The sequence below is a fragment of the Chroicocephalus ridibundus genome, chromosome 20 (assembly GCF_963924245.1).
Source record: "Chroicocephalus ridibundus chromosome 20, bChrRid1.1, whole genome shotgun sequence".
NCBI lineage: Eukaryota > Metazoa > Chordata > Aves > Charadriiformes > Laridae > Chroicocephalus > Chroicocephalus ridibundus.
Window position 1 is genome coordinate 2,254,607 of NC_086303.1, and position 24,092 is coordinate 2,278,698.

The window sequence follows — 24,092 nt, forward strand, 5'->3', positions numbered from 1 at the left end:
TCTAAATATCCCCCCACCCCCACAAAAATACACATCAAACCCCTCCCACTCTTACACCAAGCATAAATCATCGCTCCCACCCCCCATTTCTCTCTCCAGCCCTTGCAGTGTCCCCGGCGCGACGTGCAGCTCCCGTGGCGGGACGGGACATGGCTTTCAACGTTATTACTGTCGTGTCTTTATTGTTTTATTATTTTAATCAATGTTAGTATTTCTATTTATTATTTCTATTAATTTTTTGGCTTGAAGTGAGGTTTTGTTCCCAAGGGCATTTCTGCGGTTCATCCCGATGGCTTTCCTCATTGAAATCCAACTTGGACTCACGTCTGGGACCGGACCGGGATGCGCCTCGTTGCCTTTTTGGCCACCGCAGCCCAGCCCCAGCCCCCTCCCGCTCCTCTCCAAATCAACCGGACAATTTCAAGCTGGTTCCCTTCCCTCTGCTGAATAAATCATTATTAATTCCTACTTTACTGCACCCATCGCAGAAACCCGCCTTCGCCCCACCGCGGAGGGGACCGTCCCGGTGACGCGGGGACGGAGCGGCCCTGCCCGCAGCGTCCTTTCTAAATAGCTGCAACGCCGATAGGAAATTCAAACGATAAAGACCAAAAAAAAGGGGTCCATCAGCTTTTCTACGCTGTCATCGGAGAAACCCAACCCGCCACGATACCAGCACCTGCCACCAAGTTTTGGGGGGTCTGGCGGGGGGGGGGGGGGAGTGTGGTGGCTGAAATAAAAGCAGCACCGAGCGGGTACCACGTCCCGCGTCACTCAGCATCGCCCCGTGTCCTTCGCCCGCCGCCTCCCTCGCGCTCTGGGCGACGCCGAGGCGCTCGTTAGGAGTTTTAATCCTGTTTTAATGGGCCCCGTTATCGCTGGGCAAACCACGCTGAGGGGCCGGGGCCGGGGGGGTGGGCGCGGGGGGGGTCAGCGTGCTGCAGGGTCACCTTTCCCGCAGCCTGTTTGCATCCCACCGTGCTAATTGAGTTTTGCAGATAACGGCGGGCGCCGGCGGGGGCAATACGTGCGCAAAGCCCTCGCGCCCACCTCCCCGGGGGTGTGCACGCACGTCGGGGTCCCATTCCCCACCCCAACTGGGGAGAGACCCCCATAAAAGAGGGGGGGGGGATGTATAAAGCTGGGATCCCACTGCAGCTCGCAACGGCTTTGGGTGCCGAAATGAGAAGCCAAAATGATGCTCAGAAACAGGCGGTACCGGTGGGGATGAAGGATTTGGGGTGCTAAAGGATGGGAGGGGGGGGTTCGGGGGGGCAGCAAGGTGGGCTGTCACCATCAGCACGGCGTGATTGGAGCCATCCCATCCCCCCCCACCACCTTGCTGTGTGACGTGTCGCTCTTACCCGATGTTTGCCGTGTCCTTCTGTCCCTGGGTGTCACCTGCCTCGGTCAGGTGCCCGCCGAGGTGGGGACAGGGCAGTGACGGTCCCGTCCGCTCTTGGCGCCGCAGGTGGGGGGCGCGGGGGCTATAAAAACCGCCGGGCGTTTGCCCTGGCAGCCCCGGCACGATGCGGTTCCTCGTCCTTCTCTGCGCTGCCTCTGCCCTCGCCCGGGGTGTCACCAAGTAAGTGACACCAGCGTCGTCCTCACGGGCCACCCGAGTCAAGGCAAAGGGGGAAAACGAGCACTCAGAGCCTTTTAATGGCTTTGGGAAGCGGAGGTGAGGGCTGGGAAAGCTGCCCCAGGGGTGCAGAGGAGGCGGGGGGGGGGGGGGTCCGGGGGGGGGTCTGGTTTCTAGAGATGCTTTGGGGTTCTGCAGAAATCTCCCCGACTCGGGGCTTTGGGGGACCCCGCTCTGCTTCTGCCGTTGGAGCAGCACAAATATTGGAAGGTGTCAAATGCTGCTCGCGGGAGCCGCAGGCGGCAGAATCCTCCCCGAACTCTCATTTTTCCCTTGGTGCTTGGGCCAGGCTGCCCTTGGAAAGGGGGAAGAAGCTGAGAGAGGTCCTCAGGGAGGAGGGTTTGCTGCATCGCTTCTTCCAGAATCACCGCTACGACATCGGCACCAGATTCCCACATGCTTTTCCCAACGGGACCGAAGTGGCCACCGAGCCCCTGCTGAACACCCTGGACGTGAGTGATGGCTTTGTCCCCCAGCGGTGCAGCCCCAGGGCGGTTTGTGGGACACCCATCCCCATGTCTGTGCTGTGCGTGGACTAAACCCAAACCCAGACCCTTTTACCCCAAAGCCTTCAGCTCGCATCCTTTGCCCCTTCCTGCTGGTGGCCCTGGACAGGCAAGGTTGGACGGGGCTTTGAGCAACCTGGTCTAGTGGGAGATGTCCCTGCCCAGGGCAGGGGGGTGGAACTAGATGGTCTTTAAGGTCCCTTCCAACACAAACCACTCTATGATTCCATGATTCTGTGAAACGTCCCCCCCAGGAGCTCTGCTGGAAGCAGGGCGTCCCCATGAAGAAGTGGACCATGAAGGCTGAAAGCCTGGAGAAGCTCCAGGTTTGGTTTCATGCCTTAAAAAGCAACCCTTGATCCTCCTGCCCCGCAGATGGAGTACTACGGGACCATCTCCATCGGCACCCCACCGCAGGACTTCACCGTGGTCTTCGACACCGGCTCCTCCAACCTCTGGGTTCCCTCCGTCTCCTGCCCCAGCCTGGCTTGCCGTGAGTAGGGGCAGGCAGGGCTCCCCATTTCACCAGAGCCGGCTCCAGCAGCACATCCTGGAACTGCAGGATCGAGCCCAGAGATCGGGGTGACATTGCCAGGGGACCAGGGGCCACCTAGCCAGTGCAACGAGCAGACCCCATGGTGCTGGGTCCATAGCATCTGTGAAATGCGCTGGAGGGATGAGTATTTGGGGTGTAGGACCTACTCAGTGAAGTCCTTAGTGCTCAGTGCCTCAGTTTCCCCATCTGTCTGAAGTGGGCGATGGGATTTCCTGTGGATTCCTGGTTGCTGGAGGAGGGGCAGGGACGTACAGCAAATTCTCACAGCGAAATTGTTCCTGAAAGCAGGATAATAAATGGCAGGTCTAAACAGCAATTCAGCAGGGTTCCTCCTCCCACGCTTCCCTTACGGCTCAGCCTTGCTGAAAGTCTTCATTTCTGATTTTCCCACTTACCTTCTAGAAAACCATCAGACGTTTAACCCGTCGCACTCCTCCACCTACAAAAGCACAGGGCAGAACTTGTCTATTCAGTATGGCACCGGCGCCATGGAGGGCATCGTGGGCTCCGACACTGTCACCGTGAGTGTCACGATGGCATTTCCAGGAGGGATCTTTTGTGTCTTCACCACCTGATTAACATCAGTATTGTAGTGCCTGATGCAGGTCTTACAGCATCCTCCCCGTCCCCAGGTCGCATCTCTCATGGACACCAACCAGCTCTTCGGCTTGAGCACCACCGAGCCCGGCCAATTCTTTGTCCATGTCAAATTTGATGGGATCCTGGGCTTGGGCTACCCAAATCTGGCTGTTGATGGCATCACACCGGTGTTCGATAACATGGTGAATGAGAGCTTGCTGGAGGAGAACCTCTTTTCAGTCTATCTGTCCCGGTAAGCCACGGGGGTCTGAAGGGCTGGGAGATACGTCTCATGCACATCATTGCAGTTGCTGGTGGCTCCAGCTCTGCTGTCACTGCTGCCATCCGGCTGTTGTCTCTCTGACCTGAAGCCACATGGCAAACCTTCCACTGTTTTTCTTTTCTGCATCGTCCAGCGAGACGACAGGGAGCGTGGTCATTTTTGGGGGAATCGATGAGGCTTATTTCACCGGCTCCATCAACTGGATCTTCGTCTCTTACCAAGGCTACTGGCAGATCTCCATGGACAGGTAACAAAACAGCTCTGCTGACCTATGTTCATTTCTAACCATCGTTTCCAAAGACACCTGAGACCCATGATATCAGAGGCTTCCCGCTGGCGTTTAATACCCCACGGCTGTGTAATGCAGAAGATCAAGGGACTAAAATCCATAATACTTTGGTAACTGCCACCCAAAATGAGGGTGCTTTGTGCCTGGGGGACAGTCGAGTTCTTCTCTTGCACAAAACCTGTGCTCTTGGATATGTCTCTGGTGACGAGTAGAGCAAAATTATAGTCCGAAACCTACTTTTGTTGAGCTCGATCGGGTCCCAACTGCTGGGCCGTGTTTGGTGCCTCGGTCCCCGGGTGCGCCATGGGGGCTGTGGTTCCAGCTGGCACCGCAAACTCCAGGCAGCAAAAGGCTCAAGGGTTTGGGTTACCCAGCTTTAAGTTTTATAAAAGAAGTTTGAAAACATCGCTGAGATCCAGCTGGTTATTTAACAGCCCTGTGCTTTGTGTGTCCCCCTCAGCATCATCGTGGACAGCCAGGAGGTTGCGTGCAGTGGTGGCTGCCAAGCCATCATCGACACCGGCACTTCCCTTGTGGCTGGGCCACCCTCCGGCATTAGTAACATCCAGAGCGCGGTTGGGGCCAGGCAGGACACGTACGGAGAGGTAAGAGCACCCATGGCTTGCTCTGCTCACCCTGGAGCCTGGAACTGCTGAGCCCGGCCCCAAACCACATCTCTGCTCATGGCAAACCAGCCCCGCTCCTCTGATACCTCCAACAGAGATCACCGTGAGACACTCCCAGTCTCTAGTTCATACCAGTGAAATCAAACCCCTTCACTCTTCGTCCTGTGAACGTGTTGTTTCCCACCTAAGAGCCTCTTTCCTCTGCTCTCTGCAGTACAACGTGAACTGCAGCTCCATTTCTGCCATGCCCAACATCATCTTTGTCATCAATGGCGTTCAGTATCCTCTGTCCTCCTTGGCTTACACTGAGCAGGTAAGGGGGAACCAGGTGTTCCTGGTTTCAGGAACCTCTCTCAAGGTCCTTTTACTTTCTCCAGTGGCTCTGGTTGCCTTGGCTTCTCCCATTCCCATGGGAGACAGGGGAGGGATGGCCATGGGCCTCCAGAGCAATGCAAGTAAAGACACCAGCCCCCATTGCCCCCATTTGCCTTTTCTTGCTCAAATGCAGAACGACCAAGAACATTGCATCAGCAGCTTCCAGAACACCTCTGGGGACCTCTGGATCTTGGGAGACGTCTTCATCAGGGTGTACTACAGCATCTTTGACCGGGCCAACAACCGCATTGGACTGGCCAAGGCTATTTAGATCCACGGTGACACCAGTGGTGCTGTGGTTTCATCATGCAAACAGACCACAACCGTGATTTGGGTGCAGCAGGAGATTCTCTCTCGTAAGGAATCTCTTGCTCACACGCAAATAAAGTGTTGACAGTTCAGAGTTGGTGGCTGCACATTTATTTGTGATAGAATGGCAGGAATTAGGAAGGACCTGTCATACACTTGCTGCTTCGTGGTGGCTACGGAGCGTTTGATCAATGTAGCAAGACCTGGGCTTTTGGGAGCTGCAGCTGTGGCCTGCAGGGGCTGAGGGGTCTCTAGGAAGTCAAGGCTAGCTCTTGCATTGGGGCTACATCAAGTGGGTGATCCTGGAAAACCCAACCTTCCATCCAGGGAGGATGAACTCACCATCCCAGATGCAGCCCACATCAGGGCAGATCCCTGCAGACCCCTAGACGTGTCCCACCAGGAGCTCCCCCAGTAGTTCCCTGTCCCTCGGCTCAAGGTTTTCCCCCTGTGTCCCCTACAAGGTGTCCAATAGCCCAAAGACATCTCAGGGCAGCGACTCCCCCAGGAGGATGTGGCTCGGCTGGAGATTTCCCTTGGACCGCCCAAGAGGGCAGGACAAGAGATGGCTCTCACCCAATGCGAGCCCTCCCATCGGGAAGCTTTTACAGAAGCACATCCACGGCTGTGCCTGTGTAGAGGTGATGTCTTATTCCAATTTCCATATTTAGAACAATCCATTTGTTTCCCCATAAGGAATCTCAATTAAATCCCCCCTTTCCCAGTAATGAACTGGTCTGTGCTATGACATGGTCACCAAGAGCCTGGAAACACCAACCGGTCCTCAGATATAGACTTTACGACTGTGCAAAAAGCACCTAACGTATTTATTTTATTCTCATTTTGCCTCGCAATGACCGGGCCAATTCCTTCTCTAATTTTGTTCCATGCCCTTTAAAGTCGCCGTTCCCATTTTGGAAAAGGAAGTTACCTCCATCCGTATCAAACTCTGCTGAAAATGGAGGCTGCCTCTTCCCTCCCCAGCAGCTGCGGTGAAAGCGCTCGGCAGGCGGCCGGGAGAGACATCCAAGAGTCCCGGCTGCTTCTGCTTTTCTACTGGGCTGAGGGATAAGGGACTACTTGCATTATTTATTGATAAATGAGGTTTCATCATCGGTGGGTCCTGGAGGTTGCTTCCCGGTGGGAACAGGGATGCGGAGGGAGAGATCCAGGCGGGCGGGGTTGGAAATTAATTTTTCTCTCCTCTCACTGCACAGAAGTTGCCGTCTCTTTGAGCCGGTTAGAAAGAAATATCTGATGTGGGGTGGTGGGAATGTGATTTATCCCCTCCAGCTCCCTGAGCTCACACAGCCCTGGGTCAGAGCCCCAGCGGGTGGGAATCCCTTCTGCCCAAGAGGGACCAAAGCCTGGATTTTGGATAGATGGGGCTTTGCCTCGGCTCCGTCACGGGAATTTTCTCATTGTCATGAGCAACAAGAAATGAGGCCGATGCAGCGGGAGCCATGGCTCCGAGGACCAGCAACCCATGGAACCCTGCCAGCATGGGCAAGACCCAACAGGAGAACCCAAGGGCTGTAGTTGTGCTCCTGGTGAGCAGGACGGAAGAGGGGACCCGTGTCCTTTTCCCAAGAAGGACCAACAACCCAAATGTCGTGCCAGCAGGCAGCTCCTAAACCCTCCCAGCATGGCTATTCCGCGCCTGTGCCAAGAATCCCCGGCAGACGCCGCCCCGCAACAGGCTTCCTCCATGAGAGCATCCCCCGTGGCCAGAGCATCCCTTCCCACATCCACGCTAACGCATGCCATAAAGAAATAAACCACCCCAAAGCTTCCAAGCATGAATTCGAGAGGGGGAAAATACATGTCGGGTCTGCCTACGTCCGGGGAAATGTCTATCCTGGAGTGCCATCTCGTGGCTGCGGTGCCAAAACCGTACTCCTGTACACCGGGGAAGCGCAGAACTATCTGCCTGGTGGCAACAGGATGCTCCGGGGCTTGCTTGGAAATTTCAGCTCGGAGGAGAAGGGAGATGCTTCTACCTGACAAATGTTTCACATGTGGCCACAAGTCCCAACTGGCTCCAAGGATGAAAAGCAGCCAGGACATCTTTTTGATAAAGCAAAGAGGTTTCTTGTCGTCTTTTTAGCTTTTCCTGTGGCAGTACAAAATTTCACGTGGGAATTCAGCCCGCGTGCTGAAGGACATGACAGATTGGCTCATTAAGGCTTGACTCAAGAATAGTACAGATAATAAGAGCCTTTTATGGATTTCATTGAGCTTTGAGCCTGTATTTGGGAAGGTGCTAAGCTGCAAATTGTGGGGGAAAATGGGTTTTCTGGCAGGTTTTTATCAAGCACCAGCTGAGCGTTGCCAGTGGGTATTCATAGCCTGGTCTTCCTTCTCTTCACTTCGGGATAAATAGGAAATAAGCTAATGTGTCTGGAGAGGTTTAATGCCTGTGACCCCGCCCTCACAGGATAAATCAGGGAATCCCCGTGGACCTGGCCTCCTGCAATGGACGGTGTAAGCCAAAGTGTTGGGAAAATCCTGCGGAGTTTCTCCTCAGCCCCCAGATCTGGAGCCTTCAGGTCTATAATGTCCCACGTCTCGACTCCCACGCACCATTCCCAGCTGGGGACCAGCCCCCGTGGAGCCGCACAAAGCCAAGAATAAAAAGTTGAGTCCAAATAAACGGTATTTTCCGCATGCCAGGCTTTGAAGCATCTATTCTTTTATTGGAGAATGAAGTTTACAAGTTGAATAAGAATCAGGTTGTTCATCTTTCCACTCATCCGTCCGTCCATCCATCCATCCATCCATCCATCCATCCATCCATCCGTCCGTCCATCCGTCCGTCCATCCGTCCGTCCGTCCCAGCACCGTTTCAGTCCCTGGTTGCTAAGGGAGCAGGAGCAAAGAAGACGTGCTCGTAGCGAGCAGGTTGAATATTTCCCAACCCAAACCTTCACCAGGGCTTCTCGTGGTGCCTTCCCAAGCAATAAACACCGAAAGGGCTTCAGCTTTGACAGGCTGGGAGTGAAGTCTGGGGAGGGGAGCGCTAAAAAAAAAAAATAAATAAAAGAACGTAAAAAGGTCAAGCTTTCGAGAGGAAAAGGAGAAAGAACCGGCTGTGAAATGAAAATAGTGACGCGGCAGAGCTGCTGGAGAGACTTGAGGGGTGAACGGGGAGGAGCTGGGGGTGCCTCAGGGTGCTGCTCTCCAGCTGTGCCCAGCTCTGCCTCCTCCAGCCAGCCCCGCAGACGGTGAGAACTTGAAGAGGGTGGGAAGGACATTTAAAAAGCCCTCACGGCTCCTCCCCCCGATCTGGGGGATGGTGATCCGGGGGGTTACAAGGGATGGGGTGAAGAAGGTGGTGGTGCAGGGATGGGAAAAAACCACGGCGAGCAGGTGAAAAGGGGCATTTGTCCCAGAGGGAAAAACCTGTCCTGAAGGAATTATGCTGGTCATGTCCCAAATCCATCCCCCTGGGGTGCGAAAGACCTCATTGCAGAAAGACAGTCCACAAAAAGACCCCAAAACCCCAAAATAACACACTCACACCCCCCCAGACCAGAGCCAGCACAAGCTCTGCAGCAGAGCTGGCAGGAGGCAGGATTTCTGCCACTGGGAAAAAATCCCAGCATGCCCAAACTCACATTTTCCATCAGACCGGGAATAAAAAATAAATAAAATCCATCTTTCACGGCTCCTTTCTGAATGAAATTGCAGACCAGAGATGCTGGCACATTGTGTAATGATCGTGTCGAACCTTTAGGAGATGAGACATCAAGTATAACAGATGTGGGCTATAAAAGCGGATGTGTAGACGCTGCATGAGAAACTGTGATTTTAATGTAGGCAGAAACATCAGAAAAAAAAAAAAAGCCAAGTGAAGCAGTGAAGTTGGAACAAAATGTTTTTGTCGCAAGAAAACCTGCTGGCATTCGAGAGAACGGCAAAATGATCTGTTGCTGGTTTCTCCCATCAGAAGTGCCGATGGAAATTTGCATGGTTTAGAAAAACCAGAAGTGCCTTTTTTTTTTCCAACCGAGCTGTCGGGGAAACGCCAGCCCTCATTAATCTGTGCCCCATTTGCAGCAACGTAAGTGACAATAAAAGCTACAAGGTCACGGTGGCTCGTCCCCGAAGGCATTTGCACACCAGATAACCCCTGAGTCGAGCATTTGTTGCCGGAGAACTCCCCGTCCCTCTCTCAGAGCTCAGTTTTCCATCAGAAATCCCGGTGGGTGTGGAGCCAAGGTGCCCTGGACCTTCCTTGGTGGCCGTTCCACCGTGACCGGTCACCATCCTTCTCCTTCTTAGCCCCCCACCCAGTGGCTTGGTCCCATCCGTCACTGCCCACCCTGCTGTGCCAATTAATCAGGCAGGCAGCCAAGGAGAACTCAATCAGCTGAAAATATACATTTTAATTATTCCCCCCCCCCCCGCTTTTTTTTTTTACCCCCCCCCCCAGCTTATTTTTCAGCCAGAGCAATCCCCAGGTCTGGGAATTGGGCAGAACCCCAGATCCTGAGCGGTGGTGGGTGGGGAGGAACTATTTAAAATGGATTAAGAAAAGCGGGGAGCTGGACTCACCTTCATCCCTGGACAGCTGGGTGCCACCGAGCAAAAGCCTTTCATGTCATTTTGCCCTTTTTTTCCCCCCTCCGGAAAATGGGGGAAATCTCTGTGTATGGGAAACTCCGCTCTGACGCCACGGACAGAGAAGCGAAATGTCAAGCAGCTGAGCATCAAATAATAAAAAACAGACTGATGGGCAGGGAAGAGAGATAAGAAAGATGGTATTTATTTGAATAGCCACAGGAAACCAGAGATTGAAAAATGTCTAGAAAAAAAAAACAAAACAACAAAACCAAAAAAAGCAGCAGCACATTTGGTTTAAAAAAAAAAAAGTCATAACGTGCAGATGTTTTGTACCTTTTCCAGCCAATCCCACCTGACAGGGCCTAGTCCCGTCATGGCCTCGACCATCATTTTTTGGCCTTGTCTCGAGGGTAACCCCCATTGGTCTTATTGAGCGACTCCATGCTGCCGGTTCCCGTCACCACACTGGTGAGTATCCGCTCCACCTCCCCGGGCAGAATTTGCTTCTCTTCGTTCTCCGTCTCCCTGTGGTAGAAATAGTTGAAGTTCGAGACGATGACGGGGACGGGCAGCGCAATGGTCAATACCCCTGCAATGGCGCACAGAGTCCCCACGATCTTCCCACCCAAGGTGGTGGGACACATGTCTCCATAGCCAACGGTTGTCATTGTGACCACGGCCCACCAGAAGCCATCGGGGATGCTGGAGAAATGGGACTGCGGCTCATCCACTTCTGCGAAGTAGACGGCACTGGAGAAGAGGATGACACCAATGAAGAGGAAGAAGATAAGCAAGCCCAGCTCCCGCATGCTGGCCTTGAGGGTCTGCCCCAGGATCTGTAGCCCCTTGGAGTGCCGGGAGAGCTTGAAGATGCGGAAGACCCTGACCAGCCGGATGATCCGCAGGATGGCCAAGGACATGTTCTGCTGCCCGTTGAGTTCGCTCTGCTGGATCAGCTCGGTGGTGAGCGTCACGAAGTAGGGAATGATGGACACAATGTCGATAATGTTCATGATGTTCCTGAAGAACTCGGTCTTGCTGGGGCACACGATGAACCGGACGAACAGCTCGAAGGAGAACCAGATGATGCAGGCAGTCTCTATGACGAAGAAAGGGTCTGTGAAGGTGCTGTGGGCCAGCAAGGTTTCTGTCAGATTCTTAGAAAGCTCCTGGGTGGACTTAAACTCCCTTTCCTCCCTGAACTCCGGCAAAGTCTCCATGCAGAAGATGATGATGGAGATGACAATGACCAGGACGGAGACCAAAGCTACACCCCTGGCCGCACTGGAGCTTTCGGGGTACTCGAAGAGCAGCCAGAATTGCCTATGAAAGTCATTGGTTGGCAAGAGGGTCTCAGGGTCCTTAATGAACCCTTCATCCTCCCTGAACTGGTCCATGGCTTCATCACCCAGCTCATAGAAGGTGATTTCATCAGCAAAGACGTCGATGGGGACGTTGGCTGGACGCCGTATTTTCCCACCAGACTGGTAGTAGTACAGGATCCCATCAAAACTGGGCCTGTTCCTATCAAAGAAATATTCATTCCTCATGGAGTCGAAGTAACGCATCCTCTTTTCCGGGTCCCCAAGCAAGGTCTCGGGGAACTGGTTGAGGGTCTTGAGCCGCGTCTCAAACCTCAGCCCAGCGATGTTGATGATGACTCGTTGATCCCCCTCATCCATGCCCACCCTCTCCCCCACCAGGTGCTCGCTGAACTCGGCAGAGAACCTGGAGAAAATGGTCTCATTGTTGGCGTTTTCGCTGTTGATGAGGATTCTCAAGTTGGAGAGGAGGTTGGCGCAGCTGGGATGGCCTTTCCGCGACTGGCCGGCGGGGCTGAGGTCGTTTGAATAACAGGGATCCTCCACGATCTGATCAGCGTTGTCAAAACTGACTAGTGCCACCTCCATCTCCTTCCAACTGGACACGTCCATCATACACTAATCAGATTAACAGCATAAATCCCCAGGTCGGATGCCGGCAGCTTGCGTCTTTCCCACGCTATGAGGATCTGCAAGTGAACGGAGAGGGAGACAGAGCTGAATTGTGCATGCGTATCGCTTGGCTCGACTGAAAAAAATAAAAGAAATCTGAGGTCAGAAAACCGTGTGTTTTTTCTAATGGAAACATTAATTTCATTGACTGGCAAAAGCCTTATACTTCCAGAAAGTCATTCATCTCTGGATCCTGCAAGCCCTTTTGGCATGGTTTCATTACAGTCGTTAAACCTCCCAATACCATTCGCAGCACCCAAGGATAAAAGGTCAGGCAGAAGCAGAGGATGGGGCTGAACCCAGGTGTCCCATCCAGCTTTTCTCAGCCCTGCAGAGCAAGCGGTCATTTCGGATATTTCCAGGTACGGGTCCAGAGTTTGGAGCAGGATTTGGAGGTACTAAACATGGGTGTCCTGGTTAGCAGCAGCCCTTGCTCCAGCTGGGAAAGGCATTGGGTCAAACCTCAGGAGGTCCTCGGCACATTGCAGCTGGGTCAACCAGCATTGGGAAAGCAATTCCCAAACTGGGGGTCACACTAGGATTTGGGAAGTGCAGTCCATGAGGAAAGCAGAAGAGGAGGAGAAGGACATGACCATCAGCCTTGGAGAACCCCTTTGCTTTGCGTGAAGAGGGGTGCAAACTGGGAGCCCTTGTCTTGATCCAGACTTTGGGGTGGGCAGTGGGTGAGGTGATGTCCTCCAGAGCTCTCCTAGGCCTCCTGCATGGTAGACCTGATATTCCCAGCCCCAGGAAGAAGACGAGGACTAAGCACTCAGGTGACTTGGAGAGGCTGGAGAGCACCTGTCAGGCCATGGGGTGGATTTTTTTCCCAGACCAGCTTTATCAGGTGCTCAACAACAGACACCTTGTCCCCAAAACGCTCCTGGGTGCACATCTCCCCCACACGCCGCTGCTGTTCTACCGAGCTCAAAGGCAAAGGCAAAGAGGAGCCCAGGGACCAGGCCAAGTTATGGAGCTGGGAAATTACCTGTCCTGCCTCAGGGAGAAGCACGAATAGAAATTAGAGGTTAACAGGGAATGGTTCTAGGGAGATTTGCCCCAGTATGTGCTTTCCAAGCAAATTCGACCCCCTGATTTATTTCCCCTCCAGCTCTTTCCCCCACAGATATATTTTCCGGACACGAGAAACCACAGAAGGATACGCAGAGCTGCTCCGTGTGACCGCTAACCACCAAGGGCACGCTGGCTTTCTTACCCAGCGAAGTTCAGAGAGAGGGAGTGAAAAAAAAAACCCAAATGCCCTCGACTGCCAAGAATAGCAACGCAATTTAGGCCGCATCCACGCGGAGCAGCGTCGGTGCCGGTTGTGCTGTGGGGATGCTCTCCACCACAGGCTTTGCTTCCTGCAACCAGGTGCTGGGATGGGACCCATCCTGTCCACGGGGACCCGGCTGCACCTCAACCTCCCTATTTAACCGAAGCCATTTGCTCTGTTTTTCCTAAAGTTTTGCCTTCCCCGTTCCCCGGTGGCAGACTAAGCCATCCGCGCTGATGCACCGCTGGTGAAGTTGGGAAGGACGAGGAGGAACCCCAAATCCGTTGCAGTAGATGTGAACATCCCGGCTTGCTACAATCCCTCCCTCTTCTGCTCTCAGCATTACAACCCCAAGCCCAAACCTTCATCCAGGACCAGCATCCATATCCCAGACGAGGGCTCAACCTCAGCAGTGTCACAAGACTCTGGATTTGGGGGCAAATCCCACAATTTATCACAAGCTACTTAAAGATCTTGTTTCTTTGCTTAAAAAAAAGCCACGGAGCATGGTTGGTTGTAGGCATCCGTCTCTAGAAAGCTGCTTCTGGCTGGTTTTGTGCCATTTTTCCCATGTAATATTTGGGGAAATGTGGCAGAAATGATGCCTGGAGGAAGCAGCAGCACAGTTTTGCCCCCTCCAAAGCAACCGGCTGCGAAGCTGAGGAGCCCCAATGACTCCAAAGCCGAGACCTCCAGCCCCAGTGGTGGACACGTGTCCTACTTGGCCATGCCCAGGGCACGGTGGCTCTCCGTGGGGCCAGATTCAGCTCAGCCTTGGCTTTTTGGCGGCTCAGTTGAAAAGCTGTCGTGGGCAGGGTGAGGTGTAGCGTCGGAACTACATCCCCCATGCATGGGCGGGCGGAGAAAGTGCAACACAACCTCTGCGGGGTGACGGCAACGGAGGGCTGCAGATAACCCCTGCTTCGGTGCCCAGGTAGCATCAGGAGCCAGGCAAAGGGATAATGAGATCAGCCCAGCCCCAACAAAGCTCTTTTCAATCTTTCGAGGGAAAAACAAGCATTAAAGAAAACGGGAAAAGCAGCGCGGATCTTTCCCCTCTTGTGCAGTCTCATTTGTTTCTTAATATAAACCCCCAAAGGTGATTTTTTTTTTTAAGTCGGGAAAAAAAACCTGCAGCAAATGAGTTTGAATCAGGCGAGCGGGGTTGTTTCGCTTGGAGGGGGGAAGATCGAGCTTGAGAGGGATTGAGAGCGGGGTGGGTGAATCGAATTGCCCCACCACGCGTCCCACCGTTCCTCCATCCCGGCGGGAGAGCCCCGAGGGGACCACGGGCCCGGGAGCCCCTCGGGACAGCGGAGAAAAGTTCGAGCAGCTAAAGCTGACCATGAAATTGCATCCTAAGTGGGCGCCGTGAGATGATCTTGGTATTTTAAGCATTAAGCGTGCTTAACTCTTAATACCTGCCGGCACCACGGGCAAGAATATTCCCCATGCCTTGCTTGGTGGGACGGCTTCAACCCGAGAGTTTTGGTCAGAGAAGAAGTCATGATATCCTGAAATCTGGCTTTGCTCTGGACCCTCCGTGCACATGGAGCTGAGTCCCCCCAGCATCATCCCTCATGCGGGAAGCCGGGCACGGAGCTGCGAAGGGGCAATTGGCACGCCGTGGTCGCGGTTGAGAGTGGCAAGTTGCGCTCATCCTCCCCCCGTTGGGAGGCGGAAAAGTGCTTTTTAGCCCCATTTCAAGCCCTCGGGGCAGCCGCCCAAGGGATGCAGGGCTCCAACTTTCCTTTTCTTGCCTTCAAAGCCCCAAAACGTGCCGACGTTTCCCTGTCCCCATCAGCGGAGACGGGTGCCCCACCGGGCCCCAAGCCCCCAGACCACCCTATCTGTCTTGGTTTTAATTTAGAGCGAAAATTAACGGCGCTGCCCGAAGCCACGAAACATCCTCCCAAAGCTTTGCAACGCTCGCTCTGGGCTCCAGCGGAGGCTTGAACTAGAAAGTTGCCTGCCCCCCCCCCCCTTTTTTTTTTTCCCCTAAATCACCTAACATCTGCTTCTCAGAATCTGATTAACTAATACCCTTCAGCTGAAATCCCTGGCCGGGAAAAATAAATAAATAAATAATAATAAATAATAAAAAAATCAAGCGAGGGAGAGAGACGGCGAAAGAGAAAGGTCATTTTGAGGGAGGGAGTTTGTGTTTTGCCCATCGCATCCCAGTAAATCGGGGCCGTGGTTCCCACCAGCCCCTCTGCAACCATCGAAACACCCCCCCCTCCCACCCCGTCTGCCGTTCCCTTCTGCTTCCCACCCGTCATCCTTCCGTCCCCAGCCACCCCTCGCACTCCTGGGTGAATAACAGCCATTTCCAAGGGTTTGTTTGGTTTTTTTTTTTTTGCAGAAAATTGGAGATGCTGAGCCTCTCTCCGCCCCCATCCCCTCCCCACCACCCCGGTGCTGGGCTGAGAAAGGAGGCGATTCCTCCTGTAACCAACCCCCCCCGCCCAACGCCGTCACCTATAGGGACTTACCCGCACGGGACATGGAAGTGCCAACGCTCTCCGCATCTGGGAAGAGCGTTATTAAACGCACATAGGGATGTGTAGAGGGGAAAAAAAAAAAAAAAAAAAAAAAAGTCCAGCCATACCCTTGAAAGGTCCCTTTGGGATAAGGCAGGCAATGTCATTTAAAAGGCTCGTCTCTATTTGGTTCACTGTATAATTGGCAGCCCAACGCGCCGGGGACGGGCTTTGGCGGGCATGGCGGCAGGACGCGGCGCCGGTCAGAGCCTTGGCCCCGCCATCGCCCTGGGAACCCTAAAAAGAGCCGAGGGTCCATGGGGAAAAGGGGGCGGTGGGGTGCAGGGGACCCCGCTCACCCGGGGAGGCCGGGGGTGGGGAGGATCCCGGCCACCCACCTCCTGCCCCCACCCGCTCGTCGGCGAGCGAGACGGGGGAGGACGTGCCCTTCTGGCGGATGCCACCTTTAATCCCCAATAATGCTCCGGATGGTCCTGCGGGGACAAGTGTTGTCCGTGACGTGGCGAGGTCTGAGCTGGCCCCCGGGAGGGAGGCGGAGAGGGGGGACGGGGACCTGCACGCCGCTGGCACCGGGAGAGAGATTTACAGCAGGCGATAGGGCTCTTTTTATTATCATTAGTTAATAATTATATTAAAGAGAGAAGGGGAGGGGAAAGCCCAAGGGTTGGAGCATCCCCCGTTGCCCACCTACCTGTCGCCGGTGGCCGTGGGTACAGCGGGCTCCTTTCCAGGAGGGGACAGCCACTGCGCCACCACCATGTGGGACATCTCCGTCCCCCCTCGGGGTGGCCGGGATGGGTTGCAGCGGCAGGTACGGCCGGCATCGCCCCGCGGAAGGCATCGGCGGGGGACGAGGGAGAGAGGGGACGTGCCCTTTCTTCACGCCTGGCTACCAGCCGGCCTCTGGCTCGGGCCCCAGCGCCGCCGGGCTTATAACCTCCGGTAATAAATAAATAAATGCCCCGAGTGGATGGGACAAGCCAGGTCGGTACGATTCACTGAAATAACTGGGATTTATATATTTTTATATATTTTTTTTTTCTTTCCCCGTTTTTTCTCTCTGTCCTTTCCAGAGCTTGCTACACTCAAGGGTATCCTCACCGTGGATGCTCCAGGGTGGTTTCATCCCTGTCGGGTGGCCTCGCATAGGTCCCACCTCCACCTTCACCCAGGTGAGCTCCCCACCCTCCTCCTCCTCTTCCTCCCCCATCTCCTCCCAGGCCTCCGCGTTTGGGGAAGGCAGAGGAGGGGGTGGCACATTTCTACCCGCGTGCTTCATCCTGGATTCCTCCACAGTGACGCTCCTTTGCTCTTGAGGGACCCGGTCACCTTGATTTCCCTCCCTCCAGCATCCTTTTCTGTCCTCTGAGCTATTTCTCTCCCCCTTTCCCCGTGATGTTAATGAGCCCATTAAACCTCCCCGTCCCGGAGGGGAGCCCGGGACTCGCTGGCTTGGAGCATCTTATACTCATCTCCGTCCATCCGCGATGGAAACGGGACACAATGTTATCCAGACCTTTGATGAGGTCCTTCAGGGTTGGGTTATCATTTAATAACTCGCCTTCTGCACCCCTATAGACTCCGGTGCTTGTATTTACCCACCCCGGGGAGGCAGCTGGAGATCTGCTAACAAAAAGGCATTAAATCCATATTCCCGGCACCTTAATTCAGCCCCAGCCTGTGCCCGTCTCGCCTCCAAACCCAGCTTCAGGAAGGCTTCGGCTACATGGTGATGGGTTTTTTTTCCCCCCCCCCCCCAAAATCTCCCTGGCACAAACCAGGGTCACGTCCTGCCGCTGAGCAACGAGCAGGGGGAAACCTGGAGGCTGAAAACCACCCGCGGGAGCTGATGGGTGCTGGGGCTGAGAAGTCAGCGCTAGCAAAAACCCGCTTGTTAAGAGGAAAATCCCCGAAACCCAAGCAGGGTGTTGGGCCAGGGGAGACGGGTCCGGGGCGGGGGTGGGGGGAGACGCCCTGGGTACCGTCATTGCCTCCGAGAAGCGGGATGGTTACACAACTCAGTCACCTCCGGAGAATTCAGCTGCACCCCGGGCACCCTGGGGACAGTTCTGCCTTCGTGTTCCACCAAGGTGACTTCAAACACCCTTTTGGCCCTAAGGATTTAAATACCACCCCCACCCCCCCCAAAACGGGGCTGGCCCCAGGCACCCTGTCCTCCTCCTGCACTCCTCTCCCTCTAATCCTCTCCTCCGCGCTCCTGGCATCGCCGGCTCTGCCGGGATTTATCCCACGGACAAATTTGACCCCGGAGGGTGTCCCGCATCCGGGCTGGAGGGGATCCAGCAAGCGCTGGTAGGGGATCTCTGCCCAGCAGCTCCGCACGCACAGCCCGGCCGCGGGAGGGGAGATAAACCCACCCTGCAGCGTGTCCCGCTGCACAGAGAGATTAGTCGGTATAAGGGTTTTTTCGTCCGTTTTTGTTTTGTTTTGTTTTTGAAGCACGTCCCTGAATTCCTGCTTTGCCCGCGGAGCTTGCGTTTCCCTGTGGGGAAAGGGGCAGAGGACTGACCAGCTCATCACACCTGCGATGGTGTGATGGGAAGGAGGAGGAGAAGGTCCCCGCAGGTCCCGTCCCCCCCCTGTCGCCCCTCCCGCGCGCGACGAGGCGACGGCCGCTTAATTTGGTTTTCCCCTAATTCTCCGGCGAAAACGATGCCGGCGGAGACTCGCGACTCTGCGCCAGCCTTCAGCCCGCAGAGCGATTCACCGCTGGAATGAGCCCCCTGCTAATTTCCCCTCTTTCTTCGCAGAACTAATTAGCTGGGGGTGGGCGCTACTATTTCAGCTCCGCGGCTCTGGCAGGGAGCTGGCTTGGCTCCACGGCCAACTGTTCGAAACGTTGGGGTGAATTTTTATTTCCCAGCACGGCGTGAAGTGCCTTTATATTAGCAACGCCCCCCCCCCCCCCCGCCTTCCTCCCCCGCCAGAGTCAGGGAGGGTTGGATTTTGGGGGACACACAAGGGTCGCAATATGCGAAAGCACCACCCAAACCCTTCAAAACCTTCAGTTTAGGGCTGTTTTTATGGAGCGACCCCGGTGCCCCGGCACTGAGGGTAACGAAACGAGGGACGGCGGTAATTAATGGAGTATTTGAGCTCCGATTCAGGCACGGAGCATCCTTTGGAGGCTTTATTGAGTTGGACGGGGCATCTGCCGCTGCCGGGAATGGGGCAGGAACCATCCCTGGGGAAAAAACCAAAACCAAAACCAAAACCAACAAAACCAAAACCGAGCATCCCCTGGGTTTGCTGCCGGGAAAGATCCCGCAAAAGTTTGTGGCTCATCTGCCTCCTCGGGAGAGAATTTTCCTGTGAGGGAATAAGCAGGAGGGGAGACGCTGGCAAGTTTATGGATGACAAAAAAAAAAAAAAAAAAAAAAAAAAAAAAAAAAAACCACCACTAGGAAAGAATAATTCAAACCTTCGAAGGGATGACAAGGGTCTGGCAAAAGCTGCCTCCGCTTTCAAGTCCTCCGTGCAGGAACTGCAGAGAAATGGAAAACGGACCAAAATATGCGGAAATAACCCAGTGGCTCAGACCGAGCCCCGGGTTTCTGCTGCCCCACGGCACCAAAGGAGCCCAGAGCTCAGGAGCAGCCCCATCCGAGACCCCTATGTGAGACCTTTGCTCTTAAATGGAGAGGTTAAAGCATGTCCTAGGCAAGGATGGGGGGGGGGTTAGGATGACCCCCACCATTTAAAGCCACAAATCGCACAGGATGATCAGCCTGAACCAGTGGCCACCGACTCCTATGGGCTCCTTCCATCTCCGTGCCTCAGTTTCCCCGGAGCTGGCGATCTCCTATACAGCCAAGCAGGAGCCCTGCGGGAAAAGATGCCCAGGAGGAAGATCCCAAGCGGGATTCCTGGTGCTGGGACAGAGGGGTCCCCCGCTGTTGACCCCCACAGCGGGCAGAGAGGCATTCCCAGCCGGAGCCCTTTAATCCCTCCCCCAGTTTGCATACCTCAATTCTCCTTTTTCCACCCATATTTTTTTTTTTACATTAAAAAAAAAATAATCAAAAAAATAAAAATCAGATTAACAGAGAGCCCAGTACATACAGTACACGCCATGAGACGGATGAAACCTCTCTGATACCCAGCCACACAGTCCAAAATTAATCAGCTACGGATTAACCGGGTCAGGACGTAATTTAATAAGAAGCGAGGGCGAGTCCCTGCGAGGGGGAAACCGACCTGGTCCCGCGCCGGGTGCCCCATAAAAGCTGCCGCAGAACGACGCAGGTAGCAGGAAAAGCCAGATGGGGTGAAATGAGCTCTGCAGCGATGCAGGCTGCTTGCCCAAGGGGGGCTAGTGATAGCCTGGGTCCGGGCCAGGCTGCAGCTGAGCCCTCCTCATCTTCCCCGTGCTCGGAATCGGGTTTTTAACCTGATTCAGGGAAAGATTTAAATAGGTTTTTGCCTCTAAGGGTGGTGTGGTGGCTTTGGGCGATGCTGAATGGGCATTTTGGAGGCCGGCGATCTGCCCTCCGCGAAGAAATTGCCGCTGCAAAGGGTTCGAGGGACGCGCTTTAGGAAGCGGCTGGGGGATGGACGGACGGACGGACTCAAAGCGCTTGTACAGTGCCAGAAATCGCGGGTGCACGGAGTGACCCCTTTCCCCTCCAGCATCCCGGCTCTGTCAGGGCGCCTGGATGGGGCCGGGGGAGGCAGCCGCCCTCCCCGCTCTCGCCCTCCCTGCTTACCGCGGCTGAAACGCGATAAAGACAATTCGATCCCAAATCGATGGGAAACTTCCCCGGTCTGTCCGAAAGTGCTGGGATAGAGGCAGAGCCCCCCCCCCGCCCCCCGCCCTGACCTAGCGTCCAGGGCTCAGCGCTGTAACCTCAGCCTGCTCCTAGGGACAAAGAAATGACTTTGCGTCCCGGCCCCCCCCCCCAACCCCTAAAATCCGCACAGGCAGCAAACCCTGCTGGGAGGTTGTCGGCGAGAGCCAAAAATGGATGTATAGTATAAATGGAAAGCAATAGGAAGCTGCTAATCGGGTCAGATGGGTACCTGCATCGATCCCGATTTTTGCAGCAGCAGCAGCTAAGAAGCCAGCGGCAGGGTTTGGGGGCCCCGGTGTCACCTGGGGCTTGTGGCATCGTGTGCTGAGCCGGAGCCGCTGCAGAGGTCGGGGCAGCTCTCCCCGGCACATCAACAGCAGCCCGTGACCCCACGGTCCCATCCAGGCGAGGACATAATTTGGACCCGGCAGCAAAAAAATAATTAACACTTAAAGCGATTGAGATGATGCCAGTGGGACCCTCCGGCTGCCGGCAAAACCGGGGCTACCCCCAGCACGCACCCGGCGATCAGGAGCGCGTCACCCTGCCTTTTCCTCCAAGGACAAACTAAACTTCTCCCCTGGTCACCACCACCCCAAAAATACCCAACGAAACCATAATGCAGCACCCAACTGCCCCAAACCCTCCTCTCCTTTTCCCCCGCCCCCCCCACCACTGCGAAGAAGAAGGGAGCAACAAACCCGGCTTTTGCATCGTCCTCATCCTCCCCCAGCGCGTGGGGATCCCGTTCCTCTTACCTCCATCCTCTTCCTCCTCCTTCAGCTCGGCTGGCCGGGGGCTGCCCGGCGCTGCTGCCCCTTTGCCTCTCGCGGGCGCATGGCCACGGCAGCGCCGGGATGCTCGTACCTCTGCCGCGCCGGGCAGAAAGGTGATGCCGGTACCCACGTGAGCCCGGTGGGACTCCTTGCCCTCATTCTCCTTGTGCCTGAAATGGGGTTTTTTTTTTGGCTCCCTCGCTGGGTCCTGCCCACCACCAGCAGCAGCAGCCAGGATCCCAACGCACCACCTTCGTGTCCGCGAACACGTGCACCGGCCTTTGCTTCCCAAGCGAGGGTGAGGAGGGAGCGGAGGAAGAAGAAGGGATGCTCAAATGTGGTCGTCTTTGTCCAGGGCTGCTCTCTGGGATGCTCTGCCACGTTCAGCCGGGACGGTGACGATTTCACAGGGAGCCCAGGTTCATTTGCACCCACTTGAAAGAAAGGAAGGAGAAGGCAGAGGCTCGGGACCCTCCGTCGCTCCCACCGGCACGGCTGCACGCTGAGGTTCCAGCCGGGTGGAGGCGTCCAGGCCTCCTCTGACCAGGAGTCCCCTTGGCCAGGCACTTCCTCAGCTGCTGTCAACATCTGGGCCTGTCTTCATCCCGGGAAAATCCTTCATTTCTGGGAGCTTAGTTGCCGTTATCCGCAGAGGGGAGCTCCCAAACTGCCAAAGCTTCAGGGGCAGGAATGGCACCTCTGGGGGCTTTTTCCATCCTGTTTTTACATGGCTGTGGCCAGGGGTGCCCGATCCTCCCCGAACCTCTGCCGGGGCTGGGGTGGGGTGTCACACTTTGCCTGTACAACTTTGGGTCCTGGCCGTACCCTGGACACGGCCGAGGGCAGCCCCAGCCAGGTGCTGAGCGGAGGTTGCTGGATGCGGCCATAACCCCTCGGTTGGTCCAAAGGGCCGTCAGGGCTCTGAGCATCACCCACTGCCTTCAGCAAAGGCAGCCGAGCTGCCATTTCAAGCCCCTGCCCGCTTTGCCGGCAGGATTTGATGAAACCACAGCTATTTCCCTTTCCCTTTCTTCCCCCAGGCCCGGCAGAGAGCGTTGCCTTCCTCCATCCCTCCAAAACTTCACAAGAAAAGGCAAAAATGAGAGCGTCACCCTGCAAAGGGCAAGTACCAGGCAGGGCAACTCCCGACTGACCTCCAAATCCGTCCCCAGCCCTCACCTGCATCCCAAATCCTCCTGCCAGCAGCTTGGGATGCTGAGCCTTTCCCTCAAGCTTCGTTCCAGCCTGTGTAATTGGGGCAGGTTTCCACGCTGCTGCGCCATTGAACTGGGAAAGCGAAATATCGAGATCAGCCTCTCGCTGAGCCCTTTCCGCGGCATCCCGGCAGCGGGGTGAGCAAAGTCGGGGCTCTCCCAGAGGTGCTGCTCAAAAAAAAAAAAAAAGGCCCAAGGAAATAAAAAAAGAAAAAAAAAAAAGAATTAAAAAAACCATCTTTTCGCATCCTGGAAAAAATCAAAAAATCATTCCTGGAAAATCTTCCCCCCCCACCCCGAGCTGTGGGGAAAAGGAGATCTCAAAGCTGAGAGAGAGGAAAAAGCCACCCCTCGGGGTCATCTTCCCCCAACAGCCCCAGGCTCCTCCTGCGAAGTTGGAGCTGATTTTGCCTCCGAGCAATTTTCCCCGATCTCCTTCCTGTGACCTTTGAAAACGGATACGGCCGAGCCCAGAGGGGCCACCCTGGGATGGGGTGCCCTGGTCCCCGCTCCTTGCCCAGGACGGCACTTAAGTGATCACGGCAAAGCCGTGGTTTTCCCAGCTGCGTGCCATGAGCTGACTCTCATCTCGGGATGCAACGGGGAATCATTCACAGGGGCACAGACACACCATCTCGGCTGGAAAAGCCGCAGTTTTAAGCCACTTTGGGGCTGGGGGAGATGCAAAGGGAAGAGCTCAGCTGAGGAAGCCAGATTGTATCGCTCCGGGAGTCAGCAATACAATCATTTTTTCCCCATTAAAAAACAAGCTTTAATGGGTCGAGGCTTTGCTTGTATGGAAATCTCTACAATTTCTCCAGGGGTTGCCTCCCCCTGAGACCGGGCAGCTCATCACACGTCAGACACGAAACAACCCTGAAGGTGCTCATGTAGCAGCTCTGGGGTGATGCCTGCTTGAACCCAAACCCAATACTAACCCAGGGAGGTCTCTTTGGCCCCTTCCGAGTCCTTTCGCCCAACCTTTCGCCCCCAGTGCCTGGTTTCCTACCGGCTTTTTTCATTAGTGCTTAGAGGATGGAGGCGTTCGTTAGCACGAGAGCCGCAGTGAGCACTGAGCCAGCGCCAGGACCAGCTCCGTCTGCGCTCCTGCGCCAACCCACAAGACCGGGGAAGATGACCTAAACCAGACTCCGTGAAAATCACATTATTCTTCACCGCTAAATGCAAACTGTACTGAATCCACTGGAACTAGAAGCAGTTTTGGCCCGATCTTCCCATTAACCGTCCCCGCTCCCTGCTCTGCGTCACTGGCATCAGCCCTGGGCAGCTTTGTGCGGTGGGGATTCCCACGCTCGCTCCCCCGGGATCAGCTAAAACATCCCTATAATTTCCAGGCGAGAGCGAGCCAACCCAAAAAAGAACCCATTAACTCTTATTATTGCGGCCTGCCTCTGCTGTCGGCTGCTTCTGCATCCCCGTTTAATTCATCCCGATGGAACGGATGCTCCCGCCGCTGTTTCAGGATTTAAGTGACTACTTGGCAGCCATAGATTTCAGCCTGTCAGAAATACTGACGAATCGTTTCACCCCGGGTCCTCACGGTTTAATTTGAGCCGTGGCTGAAGGCAACTAACATTTCCTCGCGTGTGTTTCGACATCTTCGACGTCTCTTGCCTCCGCTCCAATAAAGCGGGTTGCCACGGCTGATGATTTTCTAATGGAAGACTTGCAAAGCGTTCAAGGCCATTAAAAAAGATCACAGCCAAGAGTAACTACTTTATTTAAGTCTTGGAAGAGAAACAAAGGCTGTAAATGCTCAAAGCAC

General features: G+C 55.0%; 2 protein-coding genes across 7 annotated transcripts; one reads left to right on the forward strand and one right to left on the reverse strand.

Moving 5' to 3' along the window:
- Positions 1-1,529: 1,529 nt before the first annotated feature.
- On the forward strand, positions 1,530-5,127 carry LOC134525599 (embryonic pepsinogen-like). The gene is made up of 9 exons (XM_063356599.1): positions 1,530-1,585; positions 1,932-2,094; positions 2,524-2,641; positions 3,107-3,225; positions 3,337-3,536; positions 3,700-3,813; positions 4,316-4,460; positions 4,696-4,794; positions 4,990-5,127. The coding sequence occupies exons 1-9, from the start codon at positions 1,530-1,532 to the stop codon at positions 5,125-5,127; spliced, it is 1,152 nt and encodes a 383-aa protein (XP_063212669.1).
- A 2,672-nt stretch (positions 5,128-7,799) lies between these two features.
- KCNA10 (potassium voltage-gated channel subfamily A member 10) lies at positions 7,800-21,234 on the reverse strand. Of its 6 annotated transcripts, XM_063356820.1 has the most exons (4): positions 21,075-21,234; positions 18,948-19,010; positions 15,497-15,532; positions 9,619-11,742 (listed from the first exon to the last, which is right to left on the reverse strand). In XM_063356820.1, the coding sequence occupies exon 4, from the start codon at positions 11,666-11,668 to the stop codon at positions 10,118-10,120; it is 1,551 nt and encodes a 516-aa protein (XP_063212890.1). In that variant the 5' UTR covers positions 11,669-11,742; positions 15,497-15,532; positions 18,948-19,010; positions 21,075-21,234; the 3' UTR covers positions 9,619-10,117. The 6 variants fall into 6 exon arrangements, 5 of the variants coding, with proteins under 5 accessions (XP_063212889.1, XP_063212890.1, XP_063212892.1 ...); XM_063356819.1 differs by lacking the exons at positions 15,497-15,532; positions 18,948-19,010 and adding an exon at positions 7,800-8,184 and having other exon boundaries at positions 10,084-11,742; XR_010073833.1 differs by lacking the exons at positions 15,497-15,532; positions 18,948-19,010 and adding an exon at positions 7,802-8,184 and having other exon boundaries at positions 10,065-11,742.
- Between the last annotated feature and the right edge of the window lie 2,858 nt (positions 21,235-24,092).

Coding starts and splice junctions, on each gene's coding strand:
- LOC134525599 (XM_063356599.1), top strand. CDS start 1,530: ATGCGGTTCCTCGTCCTTCTCTGCGCTGCCTCTGCCCTCGCCCGGGGT. Junction 1,586..1,931: donor CTCGCCCGGGGTGTCACCAA/GTAAGTGACACC, acceptor TGCTTGGGCCAG/GCTGCCCTTGGAAAGGGGGA. Junction 4,795..4,989: donor CCTTGGCTTACACTGAGCAG/GTAAGGGGGAAC, acceptor GCTCAAATGCAG/AACGACCAAGAACATTGCAT.
- KCNA10 (XM_063356819.1), bottom strand. CDS start 11,668: ATGATGGACGTGTCCAGTTGGAAGGAGATGGAGGTGGCACTAGTCAGT.